Source organism: Labeo rohita, chromosome 17 (genome assembly GCF_022985175.1).
Source record: "Labeo rohita strain BAU-BD-2019 chromosome 17, IGBB_LRoh.1.0, whole genome shotgun sequence".
Taxonomy (NCBI): domain Eukaryota; kingdom Metazoa; phylum Chordata; class Actinopteri; order Cypriniformes; family Cyprinidae; genus Labeo; species Labeo rohita.
Genome location: NC_066885.1, coordinates 17,934,370 through 17,955,013, shown reverse-complemented (window position 1 = coordinate 17,955,013; position 20,644 = coordinate 17,934,370). Strand labels below are relative to the sequence as shown.

The following is a 20,644-nucleotide window of genomic DNA, read 5'->3' as shown; positions in this document are numbered from 1 at the left end:
TAAAAAAAAATAACCATTTAATTTTGTTTCATTTGTTTCACACTGTTTCCTGTACCTGCGGCCAGCTTGGATAGAATGTGTGTGCATTTTCTGCCTTTCTCTTTAGATAATTCCTTACAGACTGAAAATGAAATGCAGGTTAGTTGTAAGCGAGAGATGTATTGACCCCTGAGCTCTCTGTGTCTGTTTATCTTCACAGGAAGCTCTGTGTGTGAGTGTCTTCTCTGATACAGACAGCCGTTGTGCACAGACTCATAACATCTGCATTATGACTTTAATAAAGTCCAAAATTAGGTTTGTAACATAAAGTGGGTGTGTTTACATGTTTGTATATGAGTATGTTTGTAAATGAGTTCTCCATTCCGTTTAGTTGAGAAGGCAGGACTCGTAAGTGGGCACCATGTATTTGATGTTTATAAAGGCGTCCTCGCCCCCATAGCGTTCAAACACCTCCAACGTCTCTTGGATCAGGTCTCCGATGTTCTCCCTCTTCTGCTGGCTGTAGTCAATACCATCACCTGAGTTTTCTAAAAACAACACACACAAATTGCATCACATTAGCATACTTTATAGTGTTAAAAAGCCTTAATAATGAGTGTAAGACACAAACACACACACACGGATCTTCTGAATGAAGCAGCTCTGATGACTGTTAAAGATATTTAGCAGGAGTGTGTAAACAAATCTCAAATAATTCATCAGGAGGAGGAATGTGTGTTTACCGGATGTTCCTGTGCATATCTCTGCCGCTCTCTGATATGACATTAGAGAAACCCATCAATCACTGGGTAACCTACAGCACACACACACAAATCAATATGTTCACACTCCTCCAGCATCACACATACACACAGGCTCCTCATAAACGCACAAGCTCACCCGCTACCTACCAAACAAACTCCCTTCTGAGGTCACAAGCCCAATTACACCAAAAGTCTACACACACACGCGCGCGCGCCTCTCTGTCTCTCCTGCCTGCTCATTAAAGGAAAGGATGACAGGCAGATGAAAAGAGAACAGGTAAGTAGGGAGTCTCTCTCTCCTAGCATGTGTGAGTGTGTGGAACTGTATGTCTTCATCTGCCTGTCTTTATTTCCTGACTTGTGGATCGTTTCCATGTTCTCCGTACATTAACTCCTCACACAGGTCTCAAATCCCACAGCCAGTCAATAAAATATTAGGACAAAGAAAGTCTGGTGGTGTGTTAATATGCTCATCTGTACACAAGCAGGCCTTTTTAAGCAGCTCGGTGGCCGTCTTAGTTATGCCTCCAGGCAGCTGTTTACTAGTCAGGATAGTGCAGCTTCTGTCAACTTGAATGGAAAAAAGCTATAAAATCTGACTGCAGTAACATAATATTTTTGTCTTTTGCCATTTTGTAATCCTTTATCAGTTACGAAATGGCAGTTTTATTGATCCACTCTTACGCTATATGGCTCACAAAGAAAACAAAAAACACGGTACTCTTGTGAACACACGTCAACGACTGACACAGAAGAGAAGAAATCGTTGAATAATGTTGTTATTTTTGTTATCTTTGTGCACAAAAAGTATTCTCGTAGCTTTATAATATTACGATTGTACGATGGCATTTTACTGCCACATTAAAAAAAAAATCTAAAATTACGTGAAGTCATAATATTTTGAGAATAAAGTCAAAATGTTTCGAGAATAAAGTTGAAATTATGAGAATAAAGTCAAAATGTTTTGAGAATAAAGTCAAAATTTCGAGAATAAAGTTTAAATGTTTCAAGAATAAAGTCGAAATTATGAGAGTAAAGTAGAAATTATGAGGATAAAGTCAAATTATTTCAAGATTAAAGTCGAAATGTTTTGACAATTAAGTCGAAATGTTAGTAGAATAAAGTTAAAATTTCGAGAATAAAGTCAAAATGTTTGAGAATTAAGTGAAAAATTTGAAAATTAAGTCGAAATGCTTCAAGAATAAAGTCGAAATTATGAGAATAAAGTCAAAATGTTTCGAGAATAAAGTGAAAAATTTGAAAATTAAGTCGAAATGTTTCAAGAATAAAGAATAAAGTCGAAATTATGAGAATAAAGTCGAAATATTTCAAGAAAACAGTTGAAATTATGAGAATAAAGTCAAAATTATGAGAATAAAGTATAAATATTTAATGTTTCAAGAATAAAGTTGAAATATTTCGAAAATAAAGTCAAAATTACGAGAATAAAGTCAAAATGTTTTGAGAATGAAGTCAATCTGTTTCAAGAAAACAGTTGAAATTATGAGAATAAAGTTGAAATATTTTGAGAATACAGTCGAAATATTTAATGTTTCAAGAATAAAGTTGAAATGTTTCAAGAATAAAATTATGAAAATTAAGTCAAAATTATTAGAATAAAGTCAAAATATTTTGAGAATAAAGTCGAAATTATGAGAATAAACTCTAAATATTTAATGTTTCAAGAATAAAGTTGAAATGTTTCAAGAATAAACTTGAAATATTTTGAGAATAAAGTCGAAATTACAAGAATAAAGTCAAAATGTTCTGAGAATAAAGCTGAAATATTTTGAGAATAAAGTCAAAATTACAAGAATAAAGTTGAAATGTTTCAAGAATAAAATTATGAGAATGAAGTCAAAATTATGAGAATAAAGTTGAAATATTTTGAGAATAAAGTCGAAATGTTTTGAGAATAAAGTCGAAATGTTTTGAGAATAAAGTTGAAATGTTTCAAGAATAAAGTTGAAATATTTTGAGAATAAAGTCAAAATTACAAGAATAAAGTTGAAATGTTTCAAGAATAAAGTTGAAATATTTTGAGAATAAAGTCAAAATTACAAGAATAAAGTTGAAATGTTTCAAGAATAAAATTATGAGAATGAAGTCAAAATTATGAGAATAAAGTCAAAATATTTTGAGAATAAAGTCGAAATATTTTGAGAATAAAGTCGAAATATTTCGAGAATAAAGTCAAAATTAAGAGAATAAAGTCAAAATTAAGAGAATAAAGTCGAAATGTTTCAAGAACAAAGTTTAAATATTTTGAGAATAAAGTCAAAATTATGAGAATAAAGTCAAAATGTTTTGAGAATAAACAAATATTCTGACTTTATTCTCGTAATTTTGACTTTATTCTCAAAATATCACAACTTTAATCTCGTAATCTTAGATTTTTACTTTTTTTTTGGCACCAAAACATTGTCGTACAGTTGAACCACTGATGTCACATTGACTATTTTAACGAGACCCTTGCTACCTTTCTCGGCCTTGAATGTGGTAGCTGCTTTGTTGTCTATGCAGGGTCACAAAGCTCTCGGATTTCATAAAAAATATCGTAATTTGTGTTCCAAAAATGAACGAAGGTCTTACTGGTTTGGAACGACATGAGGGTGAGAAATTAATGACAGAATTTTAATTTTTGGGTAAAATCTCTTTAAGGTTGCATGTGGCCCACTTGTTGACTAGACAAGCCATATACAGTCTGGATCTGAAAATAGATGTAGCGGACCACCTTATGTTGTCTGGACTCCAGACCCTTATTTTCAAGGTGTGACTGACCGTCTGCTGTGGATCTGCACAGTTTTATCCCATACGCCACACATATTCTGTACTAACATGCTCGAGTGGCTCGGCTCATGGGCCACACCAAGAGAAAGCTGCCAATCACACTGCAGGCACTGCTTCATACACACATCAGTACGGCCCTCAAACACAGGAAAATAAAATCAACTCTCTCCGTTAATCCTGCCTTCAGGCATCCTTTGCTTTCTCTCTCTCGCGCTCAGCATCTTTGTCAATCTATTTTCACCAGAGCAGGAGAAGAGAGAGAAAGTAGGGGGTTAGAATGAGAGTCTGAGCAGAAAAAAAATCCTCACCAGAGGCTTTTTAAAGAAAAGAGGTATATGGAGAATGCTTTGAAGAGGTAGGAGAGCTTCATTTGCCATCTGTGCATGAACTGCAAAGATATGCTTCTGTTTGGAATCATGTGGAGTCCAGGCTTCGATCTACAGAGTTCAGGGGTAGGGAAAAGTTCAAGCAGGAAGGTGGATTCAGTTTCTTTCAGAAACCCAAATCATACCTATAACCCCCCGGATAGAGATTCCCTTGAAAAACCAGAGGAAAACAAACAACAACAAAAACAAACACACCCATTTCTGTATAGGTGATTAAGATGGTTCTGTAAAAACTTAGTCTCAGCCTCAGACGGCACATCCATGCACTGCTTAATAACCCTCTGAGAGCACTGAGAAAATGGCAAGAGCTTTCAGAAAAAAATTACAATCTGATTTATCTGATTTCTGGGAATCAAAAGCATAGATTTTTATCAATCTGCCAGGAACCAAAGTTGTGTTTACAAGTTCCCAGGCTGCAACAAAGAGCATTTCTGAGCAATAATTAGTGGCTGGTTTTGCCAAAGTTTACAAGGTTCACATCATCCAATCTTTGAATGAGTTTTGCTTGACACTCCTCCAGAAGATATCCATGATACACCTGTGTATTCCGTTTTGTTCTCAGTGTTGTATCACATTTCTTTGGAACCAGATTCCTTAAGACTAAAATAAATACTATCATTTAAAAGTCTGGGGTAAGTAAGATTTTGGGCCCTATTTGAACGATCTAAACGCATGGTCTAAAGCGCATGACACAGGTGCACTTAGGGCGAATCCACTTTTCTTAGTTTCACGACGGGAAAAACGGTCGCGCGCCCGGCGCATGGTCTAAAAGGGTTGTCCCTATTTTCTTAATGAGTCATGGGTGTGTTTTGGGCGTAACAAGCGTCAAACCAATCAGAGTCATCTCTCATTCCCTTTAAGAGCCATCGCTCGTGCCACGGCGGATTCTATATTTACACGGCGGAATTTGCAAGAGCACCCTCTTTTCATCCTCTCCCCTCCTTGGTGAACGTGGTTGTTTGCGAAAGCGAAAGTGAAATAAAAAAAAATGCGCATAAGAAAGCGGTTGACTATTCATTGTAACATGTAGGCATTTTTATATTTATGTACACAATAATAATCTTTTACATTGTAATCCTTTCATTTTTAATATTTGGCATGTTTGTGTGCTGCTGCGTGTCCCGGTGTGTATGCAGAGTGTATGTGCGTTGTGCACCTGCCTATAGGCTTATATTACTAACGCGCTCTTTAAATAACAAGAAAAATAGTACACCATTGACTTTAGACCAGGTTTTAGTTGGTCAACGGCGCAGTCTATTTTAGTTGCCTTAAAATAGCAACGAGCCAACAATGCGCCTGAACACACCTCATTTTCAGACCAGCACGTCCACAGGTGCACAAATGGGCACAAATGCATTTGCTATTTAAATAACTTGGCGCAGGACGTGAAAATGATAACTACGTCGGGCTGAAACTAGCAAAAATCACTTGCGTCATGCCTGGCGCCACATTGCGCCGGGTGTATGACAGGGCCCTTTATGTTTTTGAGAGATATGATTTGTTTTTATACTATGTTTTATCAAAAAACAGTAATGTTGTGAAATATTTTTATAATTTAAAGTAACTGTCTTCTATTTTAATATCTTCAGGTTCACATATTAGAAATCATTCTAATATGCTGATTTATTAGTCTGGGGTGAGTAAGATTTTGTTTTTGAGAGATATGATTTGTTTGTATGCTCACCCAAGCTGTATTTACTTTATCAAACACAGTAAAAACAGTAATATTGTGAAATATTATTACAATTTAAAATGACTGTCTTCTATTTTAATATCTTCAGGGTCGCATGACCTATCACAAATCATTCTAATATGCTTATTTTTAGTCTGGGGTAAGTAAGATTTTATGTTTTTGAGACATATTTGTTTTTATGCTCACCAAAGCTATGTTTACTTTATTAAAACACATTAAAAACAGTAATATTGTAAAATATTTTGAGAATTTAAAGTAACTGTCTTCTATTTTAATATCTTAAGCTTCACATGACTTACCAGAAATCATTCTAATATGCTGATTTTTAGTCTGGGGTAAGTAAGATTTTATGTTTTTAAGAGATATTTGTTTTTATGCGCACCAAAGCAATATTTATTTTATCAAAACACAGTAAAACATTAATAATGTTAAATATTATTACAATTTAAAATTACTATCGTCTATTTTAATATCTTCAGGGTCACATGACCTATCAGAAATCATTCTAATATGCTGATTTATTACTCAAGAAACATTTATTTTAATGTTTAATGCTTATTATTATTAATGTTGAAAACACCTTAATATTTTTGTGGAAACAGTAATACATTTTTCTTTCATTTTTTATGAATAGAAACAGCATTTATCTGAAATACAATTTTTTGTAACATTCTAAATGTCTTTAATGTGACTTGATCAATTTAAAGCATCCTTACTGAACAAAAGGTTTACTGGCACCAAACTTTTGAATGGTAATGTGAGACATAAATGAAAATAGTAACTGAAATCACATTGTGAAATCTTGCGGAAACAAGAAATAAAGACACAGATGTGATAAATAAAGCTGCAATTGTGAGGAAAAATCCGTATAATCCGTAATTATCTTTCAAGCTTCTATACATTTCAGATTTATTTACCCTAAACAGAAAAAACAACTTGGTTTGGTCACATTAAATGGTCAGACAGTCACTTTCTGTCTAAGTGGGAGGTTCTTGGCTAGATAAAGTTGCAATATGTACCAAAAGTGAGTCACAATCTGGCAATGCAAATGCATTTACATTTGAATCTGTTTGTGAACTGGGGGATGTTACTTTGTCTTAAATATTTCTCTTCAAATTTCACAGTAACAGTAATAGTAACAGTAATTTCCCCCCCCCCATATCTCTCATCTGTTCATTGTAAGTGTGAGCTGAGATTCAACAGCTGTGTCTGTTACGTCCCCCCCTCTTCGGCTCCTTTTCCACACCTCTATTCACACCCCTTACTCCATTCTTTCTCTCTTACTCTTTCCTCTTAACATCTAGACAGACAGGTTGGCGTCAAGAGGGTTGTCACCCCATAGCACAGTCTATACACAACTAATCCTTCTCTCTTTCTCAGTCTCTCTCTGAACATGTTCAGAGCTGGACGTCTGCATGGGGCAGCAGCTGGAGAACTGATGGTTCTTGTGTTTGGGTTTAAACTGGACTGATCCACACACAGAATGTTGATATTGGATTTCACTCCCGCTAACGGCCATCAGGGTGTAAAGAGAGTACAAACAGTACAACACTGTGAGGCAAGACAGTTGCCAAAGGACCAAGAGAACCCTTGTCCTTGTAAATCTGTCAGAATAAACACACAATTCAGATAACTGCTCATCACATAAACCTAATAGAAAAAACAGGCTTTAATTTAAAACGTTAGTAAAATAATAATAAAAAAAAAATCTGAAAATAAGACTTATTACGTTTTAATATTTTAAAAATACACTACCAGTCAAAAGTTTTTGAACAGTAAGATTTGTTTGAAAGAATTCTCTTCTGTTCACCAAGCCTGCATTTATTTGATCCAAAATACAGTAAAATAATATAAATAATATTGTGAAATATTTTTACTATTTAAAATAACTGTTTTCTATTTAAATATATTTTAAAATTTAATTTATTCCTGTGATCAAATCTAAATTTTCAGCATCATTACTCCAGTCTTCAGTGTCACATGATCCTTCAGAAATCATTCTAATATGCTGATTTGCTGTTCAAGAAACATTTATTATTATTATTATCAATATATAAAACAGTTGAGAACATTTTTTCAGGATTCTCTGATGAATAGAAAGATCCAAAGATCAGCATTTATCTGAAATAAACAAGCTTTTGAAAAATTATACACTATACCATTCAAAAGCTTGGAGTTTAGTATACTTATTTATTTTATTTTATTTTATTTTTATTTTTGTATTTTGGGGGGGAATGGGGGGGGGTGAATATCTAAATTAATACTTTTATTTAGAAAGGATGCTTTAAGTTGATCAAACGTGATGATAAAGACATATATATATATATATATGTACATATATATGTATATATTATATATATATATATATATATATATATATAACAAAAGATTTCTATTTCAGATAAATGCTGTTCTTCCGAACTTTCTATTCATCAACGAAACCTGAAATAATTCTACTCAGCTGTTTTTAACATAATAATAAATGTTTTTGAGCAGCACATTTCCAAAGGATCATGTGACTGAAGTAATGATGCTAAAAATTCAGCTTTGAAACCACAGGAATAAATTACATTTTTAAATATATTCAAATAGAAAACAGTTATTTTAAATAGTTAAAATATTTTGTTTTTACTGTTCTTTGGATCAAACAAATGCAGGCTTGGTGAGAGGAAAAAACTTCTTTAACAGCATTAAAAATCTTACTGTTCAAAAACTTTTGACTGGTAGTGCATTAAAAGTTAAGTAATTTAACCCCAGAAAACAAAAAAAACATTTGCAAATGGGTTAAGAAACTACATTTAATTAAATTAAATAAGTTTTATTTGAGATCTTATTACCTTTTGTTAAATAAGAAAAGATACAGGAAAAATGGCTGATTTATACTATAATATCTGTAGTTAATATAGAACACAGAGCCTTAAAGGCTTGTTTTGTAGCAAGAAACTAAGCTAGTTTACTCCACAGTACAAACCAAAGGACTGTAGCATTAAATGAAATGAGCAGCCATTTTATGGGTGTGTGAAAGATGATGAGAAAACGTGTGTCATACACACCCACACACACATGATCATCACTAACTCAGCACTGCATCATGTCTGTCTGTGTCATCTCTATCATTAGCACCTTATTAGTAGATTATGTCGCTCATACATACTGTACATACACACATAAACACCTGTTGTTCTTTACATACACTTAAAACACACTACATATGCTTAAACATACACTGGCTAGCTCTGACATACACGTCACAAACGGCTACACCTTCCTGTACTCACACACACACAGAGCAAGAAACAAAGATGTCAAATTAGAGGTTACCCTAAATAATACATAAAAATGTTCTAATTTTTTTCTTTAAACGTTCTCAGCGTTTCCTCTCTCAGGTCCTGACCTTGTGTGAGCTCTGCTAATGGTGCTAGCATTAATATTCATGTCCAACAGCTTGATGAAATGTACCTTTGCACCGTGAACAGGTGTGCATATGTGAATAGCTCATTTACAACTCATAATGGCTGTATGGGCAATTGTTCATGCAATGACAGTACTTTAATTTGTTTGAATTATTTGTTTCTCAATGGAGAAAAAGAGAACAGTCAAGCTCTGGGAAAAAATAAAAACTGACTGAGATCCTGGCAATTTATATTTCTATCTGTCTGTTATAAAATGATTAAATTACATTACAGATTCTAATATATTAATATGTAATGACTGCATCATTCACAGTGCTTCAAAAAAAAAAATCTATTAAAATAAAAAAATAAGTACATTGTCTTTTATCCTTTGTTTTTATTCCCAATTAAGTTTTATTGATTTTCTTCAAAACAAAAGTTGTGATTCATCTCAGAACTCGTGGGTTTGGCTCATGGCTTAGAAATGTATATTGCCAATTTTTTAAAAGCCCTATTAAAGAAAAAAGGAGAAATAGAAAAAGACAGCAATGTTTGAACGATTATGTTAAAGTCCTGAATGTTAGGAAGTGGATGTGTCAATATAATCACACCAATGAAAACACCCTAAATAATTGTCTGCCATCGTTGACATAAATCCATTTCCATATCCTTCTTATATGAATGTTGCTAAAGACAAGGAAAGTTGAATGTACAGATGGGATGTGCCTTTAAACCTTTTCTTTTAATGCAGCTCAAATAAGCCAACAGCCGGGCAAAAGAGCGAATGAGCAAAGAAAAGCAAAAGGCGCAATGTGTAAAGATGGCGCCTGAGTAATCAGTGGTGTTAAGCTCCCCAGAAAAAGAGGCGTTAAGCTGAAGTACACACAGACACACATACAGACAGAAATGGGGAAGTGTTTCACATGTAATAGGAGTGCTGAGAGATTCTCATGAGCTGCTGTTTGTGAAAGATGAGCTGGGGGCCCAAGACAGCTGGGAATGAGAGGAATTTCTGCGCCAAAACCTCTATGAAAATAAAGATAGTTTTTACACAGATTTGTCCCATCATACTAAAGTACACTGTATGTAACATGGGGTGAAAGGGAGGTTATTTCATTTTAGCCCAGTCATTTGCCCTAGCTACAGGTTTAGCAGACCATACTTCAACTACAGTTAAGATCTTAGGGAATTTTCACTCTGGGCAGTCTCAGACCAATATGTGACCACCCCAAATGTTCTCAGACCACCCTAAAAAGCAACCGGATCTCATGACAAAAACATATCTATGAGGAGCTTCTTGGCAAGATGCAAAACATGAAAGTGGCACTAAAAGGGTGTTCTCCCCTCTGCACTACACCTAAACCTGCCTGATAGTATGAACAAAAGCGAATGTGATGTAAAAACGCAATTGCAAGCATGCCGATTTAGCCCATGTTCACACTTGGCATCTTTTTTTAAACTGCCAGCGTCTGTTTTATATTATAATCATTTGGAGTTCTATACGCGTTTTTTAAACACCACCGTCAGAGTCTTTTTTTGCGTCGTTTCAAGTTCAAAAAAGTTCATCTTTTCTGAAAAAAAAATGCTCTACGTCAAGCACCTTTTTGACAGCTGACCAATGACAAGCCAGTAGTGAGACCTGTCTTTTCCATAACAACAAGAACAACAAGAAAAAATGGAGAAGGTGCCAGTAGATAGATTTTTATTAGGGACTTTAAGCAACAGCTTCCAATGGAGCTGTTACACCAGTGTAGCCGAGAAGGTAAAAATCATTAAGCAACCGTAAACAAGACAGCACAATGCAGTATTCATTTATTTAAATACAAATTATGGATTATGGGGATGATGTTTAGTCAGTACTTACATTGTTCGTTTCACATCATCTCTAGTCTAAGTGCTACCTGAGGTGCTGTTGCCAGCAGATACATGTTTGTACAAATTTAAAAAATCTTTTAAATTATCTTAAGTTTAAAACGTATTGAAACAGATTAAATGACTAATGGTAGATTCGTATTAAAAAGACTAATTGTAGAATCATATACTGATGGAATTACAGTGGTATAAACTATAAAACTCAACATTTATCCACATAATCTGTCACAATGTAAAGACTACGGCAAACCAGCTGTTCTCCCGTAGTAGACGGCTACAGTAGAATGTCAAGAAGTAGCAATTAAGGTCACGAACGCACAATTTGATATTGGAATGCCGTTGCCGTTCCATCCATGGCTGCTGCTTAAAGTCCCTACTTTATTGTTGTGAACCGACATTCTCCTCCCCGTTAACTTCAACTACTGACGTGCAGCACGTCGACATGTACCACCATTGCGCTTCAGGTTTGAGCGTCCATTTTTCGAGTCCCGGCTCGCAGACGCCTTCCCGATCCCGCCCCCCCCCCTCTCCCACCTCGTTTCCTGTCTAAATATTGTCCTATCAAATAAAGGCAAAAATGTCTAAAAATAAAAAACAAAAGCCAATGCAAGAGCGAGCTTTCTCTTTTCTCGACATTTCTCTACATTCATACTGTTGCAGCTGTTGTTATAGCAACAATGCCCTTGGCTGCAACACAGTCAGATTTTTTTTTTTTTTTTTACTAAAAAAGCGCCCTTGTCAAATTTTTCTTGTCAAAAAAGACTCCAAGTGTGAACATAGCCTTAGCATGTTTTTTGATCTCTCATCTTTCAGCTCTTTCATCATGAGTCATGTTTTTTTTTTTTTTTTTACAGAATTCGTACCCAAGGATTCCACATCCTAAGTCCAATTTTGTTCCGGGTGAGCTACCGAGCAAGCTTGTTACGCTAGGAAAGCGAAACATATGGTGTTGTAATCATTGCTGTGTATGAAAACAATTACAAATGCTCACTGTTTTACCACCTCTAGTGTTGATTTTTTGTTGGAAGCTGCAGTGATATGTACTTATTGGTATGTATTTTGCGTCTTGCCATGGGTACGTTTTCGTCGTGAGATCAGGTAGCTAAAAGGAGGTTTTGGGGTCTGTTTGTGGTTCAAGTCCACTTACAGTGTGAACACCAAAAGCACTAAGGTCACTTGCAGCTGGTTCACTTAAAATGTACTATAGCAGTGTTAATTTAGTTGACGATTCATTTTCGTCATAATTTTCCTCAACGACATTTTTTCACCAATGAAAACGAGACGATAACAAAATAAAAACTCATTTGGAATGACAAAAACTATGAGGAAAATCTACTGACATTTTCGTCAACAAATAAAAAAGAGACAAAAAGTTAAGGAGGGATGATTTGGACAGAGATTCATTCAGAACGAATCTGCTGCGTGGTTAGGAGGTTAGATGTGTACATGTGAACTGTAACATAGCCTATGTATCTATTTGCTGCACGTCAAATACACAAAATATTGATGTTGAATTGTCCATTTTGATGAGTATTCACGTAAACACACTTGGTTACCTCTTAGGCGAACATAAACAGTCAGTCAGTTGGACATGTATCAGCACATTGCATCCGTGCATTCTGTTTTAAAAGGACCGCAGCATAATTTAGATGCCATTGTCTGTGGCATTGATGTTAATCAAGCAACAAAAGAAAGAGAAAAATCACTCACTGCTCTTGACTGCATCACAGTAGTAGCCCTAATAAAGATTCATCTAAATTTATTAGAAATAAATATGTCTGCTTGAAAGACTGAAGAATATGGTAAACAAGTTGTTATAAAGAATGCATAATTATCCTATAAAACCATTAGTGTTTCATTGAAAAGAACACCATGTTCTTGTTTCTTAATGAGAAGTGGTTTCATTTAATTCAAAATTAAAGGCATGTTGCGCATCACAGCAGTTAAATCTGTGTCTATCACAGATTTATACCACCTAATAAAGGTGCTTTAAAAGGTTCTTCACAGTGATGCCAGAGAAGAACCATTTTTGGTTCCACAAAGAACCATTCAGTCAAAGGTTCTTTAAAGAACCATCTCTTTCTAACCTTTTTAAAATATGAAGAACCTTCTTTCGAAGGTTGAAACTGAAAGGTTCTTTATGTTAAAGGTTCTTTATGGAACCATTTAAACAAACAAGGTTCTTCTATGGCATCGTAAAGCACCTTTATTTTTATGAGTTTAAATTTTATAATATTCTCTACTAGGTCTGTTGTAGTGACCTGTTTTAGTCAGAAAATTACTGTGGTTGCACCATATTATAGTGATGGTTATATGGTTACTATGCTCATTTACCACAATATTTTACCATGTTATGGCTGGACAGTTATTGTGGTAATATATATTGTTTTGTTGTGGACTTGATTTTTAACTTCCATAAATTATGCATTTGACAGCATTTGACATAAATGTATGGCATGATATATGCTACACACATTATAATATTAATGAATTTGAATCAAATTTCCATCCATTTTAACATAAAGCACACAAATAAGATTTCTCTAATAGTAATAATAAAATCAAACCAGGTTCATATATTCATCACCATCAGATCCAATTTGCTTCAGTTTCATATATTAGCTAACTGAATATTACTTGTCCCACAGGTAGTCATATTTTAATAACGCTCATATTTTTTAACTGAATATATTTCATTATTTTCACAGTGAACAGATTCTGCTCATTCAGTAACCTGAATAAATCTGGTTTCTTGCCTGTTTCTTGTATGAATGACTGACAAATCACATTAAGTGTATTAAGTGTATGCTAAAAATGTGTCATTCAAATGGATGGTCTTTTTTTTTTATAAGCAATTCAAATATATATATATATATATATATATATATATATATATCTTAAATCTAGGCCCCTTTTGAGTGTATTTGGTTAGAGAGAAAAAAAACATCATTCAAAAATGTAAAAAAGCCCCAATAATCAGTTCTAGGAGTCAACATTTCCCTTTAGATTAACTTCTAACATCGTTGCCCACATATATCAGCCTCTGTAAGTATTTAACAACTCAGTCTGTCCTAATAATTGATGGCATCACCTATGCCCGCATGCAACATTCAGAGTGGTTGGCCAATCATAAAACAAGGAAGTCACATATAAATGTTTTAAAGGTACAACAGCAAAATCAGCTGAGAAAAGATCAGAAGGAGAGAGAAAAGGTCATGTAAAAGTAGATTACGGCATTAAGACTAACATTACAAGTGAAGTTCAGATAAAAATAAATTGAAAGTGTAGAAAATGGACCCTTTAAGCACTTTCCAATTAAACTGTGTCTTTTTGCTGAGATGTAATAAACACTAAAACGTCCATCTTTTATTGTCCCTGTGTTTGCTGTGATTGGTATTTCCTTATAGTGATCATTTAGCTGCATGTCACGCTAATGAATTAATGGTCTGGAGCACTTCTGAACCTTGTCGTGTGTCCACGAGTTAAACTGCTCTCTGCTCCCTCCATTAGTGGGATGAAGAGCCTTTAGACGGAGTATCTGATCCGTCTCTCCACTCCTCTACCTCCCTCGTGGGGCCTATTAGCATTCCAATCCATTCCACTCCAGGGGTTTTCATTGGTGGAGGTTATTCATTTCTTTAATATGATTGGCTGTGGGGAAAAAGGGAGGACGGGAAAGGAAACCATGGCCTGTCAGAGTGATTAAATGCATAGCCCAACCATGACACCAGTGCTCTGATAAGCTCTCACTTTCTCTGTCTTTCTTTCACTCCCTCTTACTAAAATCCAAAGCTATGTGACAGAAAATGTTTGGAGGGTTTGTGTTCTCTCTCTCACGGTTAGGAGAAGAGGTGCAGCTCTCCAGTAAATGAGTGTTTTATGGGTCTTCAGGCAGGAGCTCAGTGTGTTTATGGACAACACACCTCCTTAACCAGCAGAGTTTAAGAGCGCTATTTACATAAAGCCCAGTGTGTCTGTGTGTGTCTGGTTTGTGTATAAATTATAATTAGTGTTCTGTAAAAAAGGTTTAGGGAGCAGCAGCTTTCCAGGACCACATAGGGAATCATGGGAAATGAGGTAGCTTCTAAGCACAAAACAGCCTACTGTTTGACTTTTAAGTCAAAACAAACCTGTTACGCTGACAGATGCCACACCACTTGATAGATTAGTGATAAGATGTTTTCGTTCCCATTCAGGCGAACCAGATTCCGGAAAACCTTCAACCTAAATTCCCAAAGCAACTGCTTAAACATTCCATCTTTCATTCTGTGTGAGCATGTTAGAGAGTTAGTGAACCATATCAGAGTCTTAAGCGCATATGCTGGGTTATTGCTAGCAGATGCCCTTTATTTAAAAGGAAGAGGAAACTGAGGTTACACTGAGGCTTTACACAAGCCAGAGTAAGTATTCTGTGAAGTCATCATACATTTAGTAAAAAAAAAAAAGTCCAAATCTGACTTAATTTCTTATGTGAAACACAAAAGTAGATGTTTAGAGGAATCTCAAACGTGTTTGTAACATGAACATAAATGGTTACAAGACAGGGACGTTTCCTCCGAGGAGGCAAGGGAGCCAGTGTCTCCTCAAAATACTGGGAATATTACAAAACATAACATTAAAAAGTGTATAAATCACTTGTTTCTCTAAGAAAACACAGTCCAACAGTGACACCAGCAGGTAAAGTTACAGTGGGAATCTGCTTCTCTCGCCACCCCTGAGCCCACTGAGTTTTAACAGATCCCTTAAAGTGTGCTGTGAGTTTGGTGCGGGGTAATTGAGAATGAATAGGGGAAAGTCACATGAGAGGAGGCAATGTCTTCATCGCAATGTGATTGGATATGACTGGTTACGTCCGGCTGTGATTGGTTCATGCGATAAATCCCGCCTCTTGTGTTCGTGTGCGTTCACGAATCAGTCTGAATGAACAATATAATGGAGTTAATGGGAAGACTAATTTAAAAAAGCAAGCAAACAACTCATACACTTAGATATAACCACTTTATGTCAAAATAAGACATAACATGACAAAAAAAAAAAAACATAATCTGTGGGAATTTTTAGTGCATAAGAGTTCAGTTGCAAATACAAAGTAGCCAGAAAGAAATGCTAATTTAAAAAAAAAAAATGTCAGATGGATAAATGATGGCTTTAGAGGCTTTCACATCTGAACTCTTCATATATATATATATTGCAGAAAAATGCAATCGGAGTTCTATTAAAAATTATCTAGGCATGGCAATGGGTGGGTGTTTCTCTTCATCAGTCCAAAACAAGTCCAACAAAGTGCATCCATCCATAATAATTTTTAACTGTAATGATCACTTTAATCTAGCTTGCACTCACTGTTGTACATGGAAGCTGTTCCGGGCAGTTGGCGTTGCGTATGTGCCGGTGAGTCTCGTGAAAACCAACGTTTGTTTACAGAAGCAAAGGAAGCAAAGTTTCCTTACTTTAAAAAAGGAAAACCGGTGCCTCATGGTTTATATTGTAATCCTCCAACATTTTTGTTTACAAATCCTCGTTTTGTATTTTTAATTTGTGACCATTGTTTTGGTTTGGTTTCTCCATGATGCGTTTGAGTTCGTCACGTCTGTGCGGTGCATGCACAACGCTAACATATTACATCATCCGCACAGAGCTGCTTCAGTGAACGACTGTTAGCGCAAGCTGGAATAAAGTGATTATTGTTTTAGATATGGATATTTTTCCTACAAAAACACATCGATTCACTACAGGAGGCCTTTATTCACCCCCTGGAGCCTTGTGAGGCACTTTTTATTATGGATGGATGCACTTTATTGGACTTGTTTTAGACTGATGAAGAGAAACACCCCCCCTATTGCCATGCTAAAGCTTGAAAGTGGCAGGATAATTTTTAATATCCGATTGCAGTCGTCTGAAAGAAGGAAGTTGTATACACCTAAGATGCCTGGAGGGTGAGTAATTAATGAGCTAACTTTCATTTTTGGGTGAACTAACCCTTTAAATATGTTCACTTACTCAAGAACAAGTGTTGAGATAAATATAGAGAAGGAGAGAGACCACTGGAAAGAAGTAGAAAGCATTACAGTAAGACAAAGAGAGCTAGACAGACAGGAAGAGGGAGAGAGGCCTGCGCCGGGATGTGTTTTTTTCACTTCGTCCCACATGACTACCCTCCTCATCAGTGGTGTAGTGGTAAAGGAATAGCCTCTTGCTGCTCACCTCATTACCGTCTGTACACATGACACAGACTCACTTCTCCCTCTCTCTCCTCCCTCAGGGTGGATGCTTAAATGACAGCTATTAGCCAAACACAGGGCTATTTGTTTTCATATTTCCTGGCCCCGTGCTATCTGACATGATTCTATTTGTGCCTGCAGTGTTACACTGCGTGTGTGATGACTGATGGGGCGCCAGGCAGAGCTGGTTTTGCTTGGCTGCTAAACTAGGGCATTCGTGGAGGTGGAGGGGCACAGGACACTGATATAACTCATTCATCATATGGAGAGATGGCGAGAGAGACAATTTATACATTCCATTTTCAGGCAATATTGTAATTTGTATAGGCGAACTAATAAAACTCTTTGATTTGATTTTGAATCTAGTGAGAGAGAGTGAGAAAGAGATGCATACTGCTGGCAAAAAGATGCTCATATGCACAGTAGACACTGACATCCTGAACAGTCAGAACTGTATTTTCATTACAATATCATTAAATATGTATATACCATTCAAAAAGTTTGGGGTCAGCAAGAATTGTTTTTTTAAAGAAATGAACACTTTTCTGTAAATATGCTGCAAATGTATCAGAAGCAACGGCATATAAGTAAGCAATAAGTAATGTAATGGATAATATGTGTATATCATATTTAATATTATTAAGATATATTAATAATTTTAATATATTAAGATATTATTCTTCTTCTAAGCCAAATTTTAACACGTGTCTCCTCCTAAAGCTTTCAAGCTACAACCACCAAACTCGGGTCAGACCTTTAGACTGGTCTGACTTGGTGTGCCATATCTTTTCTAAGTGATCTGACCTATGGTTTTTTAAAACCACCAAAAATCCCAAACACTTTCATTGAGGGGGTGAAACTTTTGCACAATAAGATTATTGTGTATTTAAGCTGTCTATTGCTATAGCAAAGCTTAACAACTCCCTACTGAAGCTAAAACCAGCCTAAGCTGATCGGCTGCTTTGGCTGGTCTCCCAGGCTGGTTTTAAAGTAGTTTTGGCCACTTTTTAGCTGGTCAGGCTGGTCTTAGATGGTCAAGCTGGGAGACATGCTAAAAGACCAACCAAGCTTAAACCAGCTATTTTCTGCTTAAACCAGCTAAAAGTAGATAACCAGCTGTTTTTAGTGTTTTTTTTTTTTTGGTTACTGGTTGTTGTTTTTGTTTTTACAGTTAACTGGTTGTTAACTGTTTTTTGCTAAATCAGCGGGTTTAAGTTTAAGTTTTTAGCTGTTTTTTACTGAATCTAATAGGTTTTGCATGTTTTAAGCTGTTTTTTATTAAATCAGCTGGCTTTACATGTTTTTAGCTGGATTTTGTTCATTCATGATAGCGTTAAATCACGTTAAAACATAAAAAATATTATCAACATGCTAACAACATGCTAATTAAGCCAACTTCAAGGTTTGTTCTCAAACTTTACTCATCTAGTTTTATGTTATTGTCACTGGCTTAATAATAATAGTTTAAAACGATTATTATACAAAATGTTACTTGCTGAAGCCCATTTTCACTCACAACTGGCACTTGGAAAATGTAAAATTGGAAAATTTTGACCACTGTATGGAAACTCGTTCACACTTCCCACAAGAACAAAACCCCACACACATTTACACGTGAAAGCCTCTGTTTATGAACACACTGAGTAAAATGATCCAGTGTACAGTAAACAGCACAGCTTCCTTGAGTAACGTTTGACCTCTGTAACTCTCTCAGGGGTCACATGACTAATGTAGCTGTCATTTCATGCTTTCCAAACTCAAATGTTTTTTTTTAGTAGGTGTGCCTTATGAGCGTAATCAGAGCTGCAACATTAAACAGAAGCCTGAATAAGGAGCACTCAAGTTTATTACATCAGTCAGAATGAGAGCGAGAGAGACAGATGGGCCACCAGAGGCTACCACACACTTTCTCACTCTATCTCTCTCTCTTCAATTACCCAACTTTCTCTTTCATTCTGTTTATGCTTTTTTCCTTACATCACACTCTGCCCTTGTCGTGTAAGTGTATGAGAGCATGTAGGTAGCATGTGCAGTTTAATGAATGGAGCACTTGTGTTAAACTCTACGCACTATCTACTACTACTATTAAACTAATAGATTATTTATTTATCTGGTACATGAAAGTCACATTAAAACAGTGAACCATGTTTTGTAATGAAGTTCAAAACGTAGGTTCGGGAGGAGCCTAATCATTCAGTCCTGTCAATCATCATTACGAGCCTACATAAGCAGCTCTCATGGAACCGTCCCAGAGTCAGTTCTTCCGGCATCCCTACACCTCCCCTTCTCCTTCTATATTTCTGTTATTCTCCCTCTAGGTAATATCGCAATGGGGGGTTGAACTGGGCGCTTAAGCCAAGCCTCGGGTTCGAGCCTCCGTTAAAGACAGCAAGCTAAGTTTGTTTACCATTGCCCATCAGGACTGGATAGGCAGGCGAACTCGTGAACCATCCTTCAAATTACAACTGTCCCATAGTTGTGGTTTCGTCTACACCATGATCTTTAAGGTTTTATCAGTGCGTGATGTGAGATGTGATACACATTATTACAATTTTAGTTAAATGTGTATTTGAGATATACAATTAGCCTTAGCAAGTAAACAGAGTCGGTCATTTTTATTATGATAATGATAATGTCTTTGTGATAGTGCCGATTTGGTGCACTTCTTCAGTGAAATAAAGGTTTGTATACATTTTATTTCATTTTTAAAGTCTTTACTGTGTTGTAAATTGTATTATTTTACGCAACGCAACTTAAGGTCGAGATGTCAGTCACCTGCGTCAGCAGCGTTTGTTTCGCAGGATGGAAACGTCTTTTGCCTTGCATAAAATCAATGGATCTTATTCGTTATCGTACTTAGTTTAATTTAGTTCGATATTAAAATATGTTCTCTAATGTCAGTACTGTTTGTTTATGGGAAGGTTTTGGAGTCAGTCACGGCATCTTTCAGCTACGAGTGAAACGCGAAGCTGCGGTCTGACGTTCGCAGGTTCCCCTGTGAACAACAGCCCTTCACCGGCTCAGATTTCGGGGACACACCGACACGAGAATTAGTGCGATTACAGAGAACGGTTGAATACACTAAAATTAAAATGCTACTTTTATATGATATGTCTAAAATGCTTGTTATACAAGTTTGAATGTATGTAATATTGTAAACTATGCTGTATTCACCCAAATAAATTCAATTTGTATTTTGTTCATGTGTTCTTGCCTAATAATAAATGTTCATCTTTTGATTATTTGCTTTTCCTGCTATAATTCTGTGTGTGGTTTTTATAAGTTCCAGTCCATTTTAAACCAGCAATATAATAACTTATAAACAATAGTTGACTTAAATAAAATAACCCAGCATGTTTGGTAAAAACATTTAACCCAACCAGCTGGGTCAAAATAACCCAGCATGTGTTCTGTCTAATATTTACCCAGCACAGGGTTGCCAAATAACCAAAGTTAATGCTCTATTGCATTTGAAAATGATGTACTACCTACACTAAATGCAAATGTGAGATAAACATGTCGTTTATGCCATTTCAGCTGGCTTCTA

At 35.7% G+C, this 20,644-nt stretch overlaps 1 protein-coding gene across 1 annotated transcript in view; it reads right to left on the bottom strand.

Annotated features, from left to right (window-relative positions):
• Nucleotides 1-255: 255 nt before the first annotated feature.
• Nucleotides 256-20,644, bottom strand: part of pacrg (PARK2 co-regulated) — a 134,090-nt gene continuing 113,701 nt past the window's right edge. The window contains exon 5 of the mRNA XM_051132701.1: nucleotides 256-527. Coding sequence (XP_050988658.1) covers nucleotides 367-527 — 161 coding nt within the window. The 3' untranslated portion in view covers nucleotides 256-366. The remainder of the gene's footprint in view (nucleotides 528-20,644) is intronic.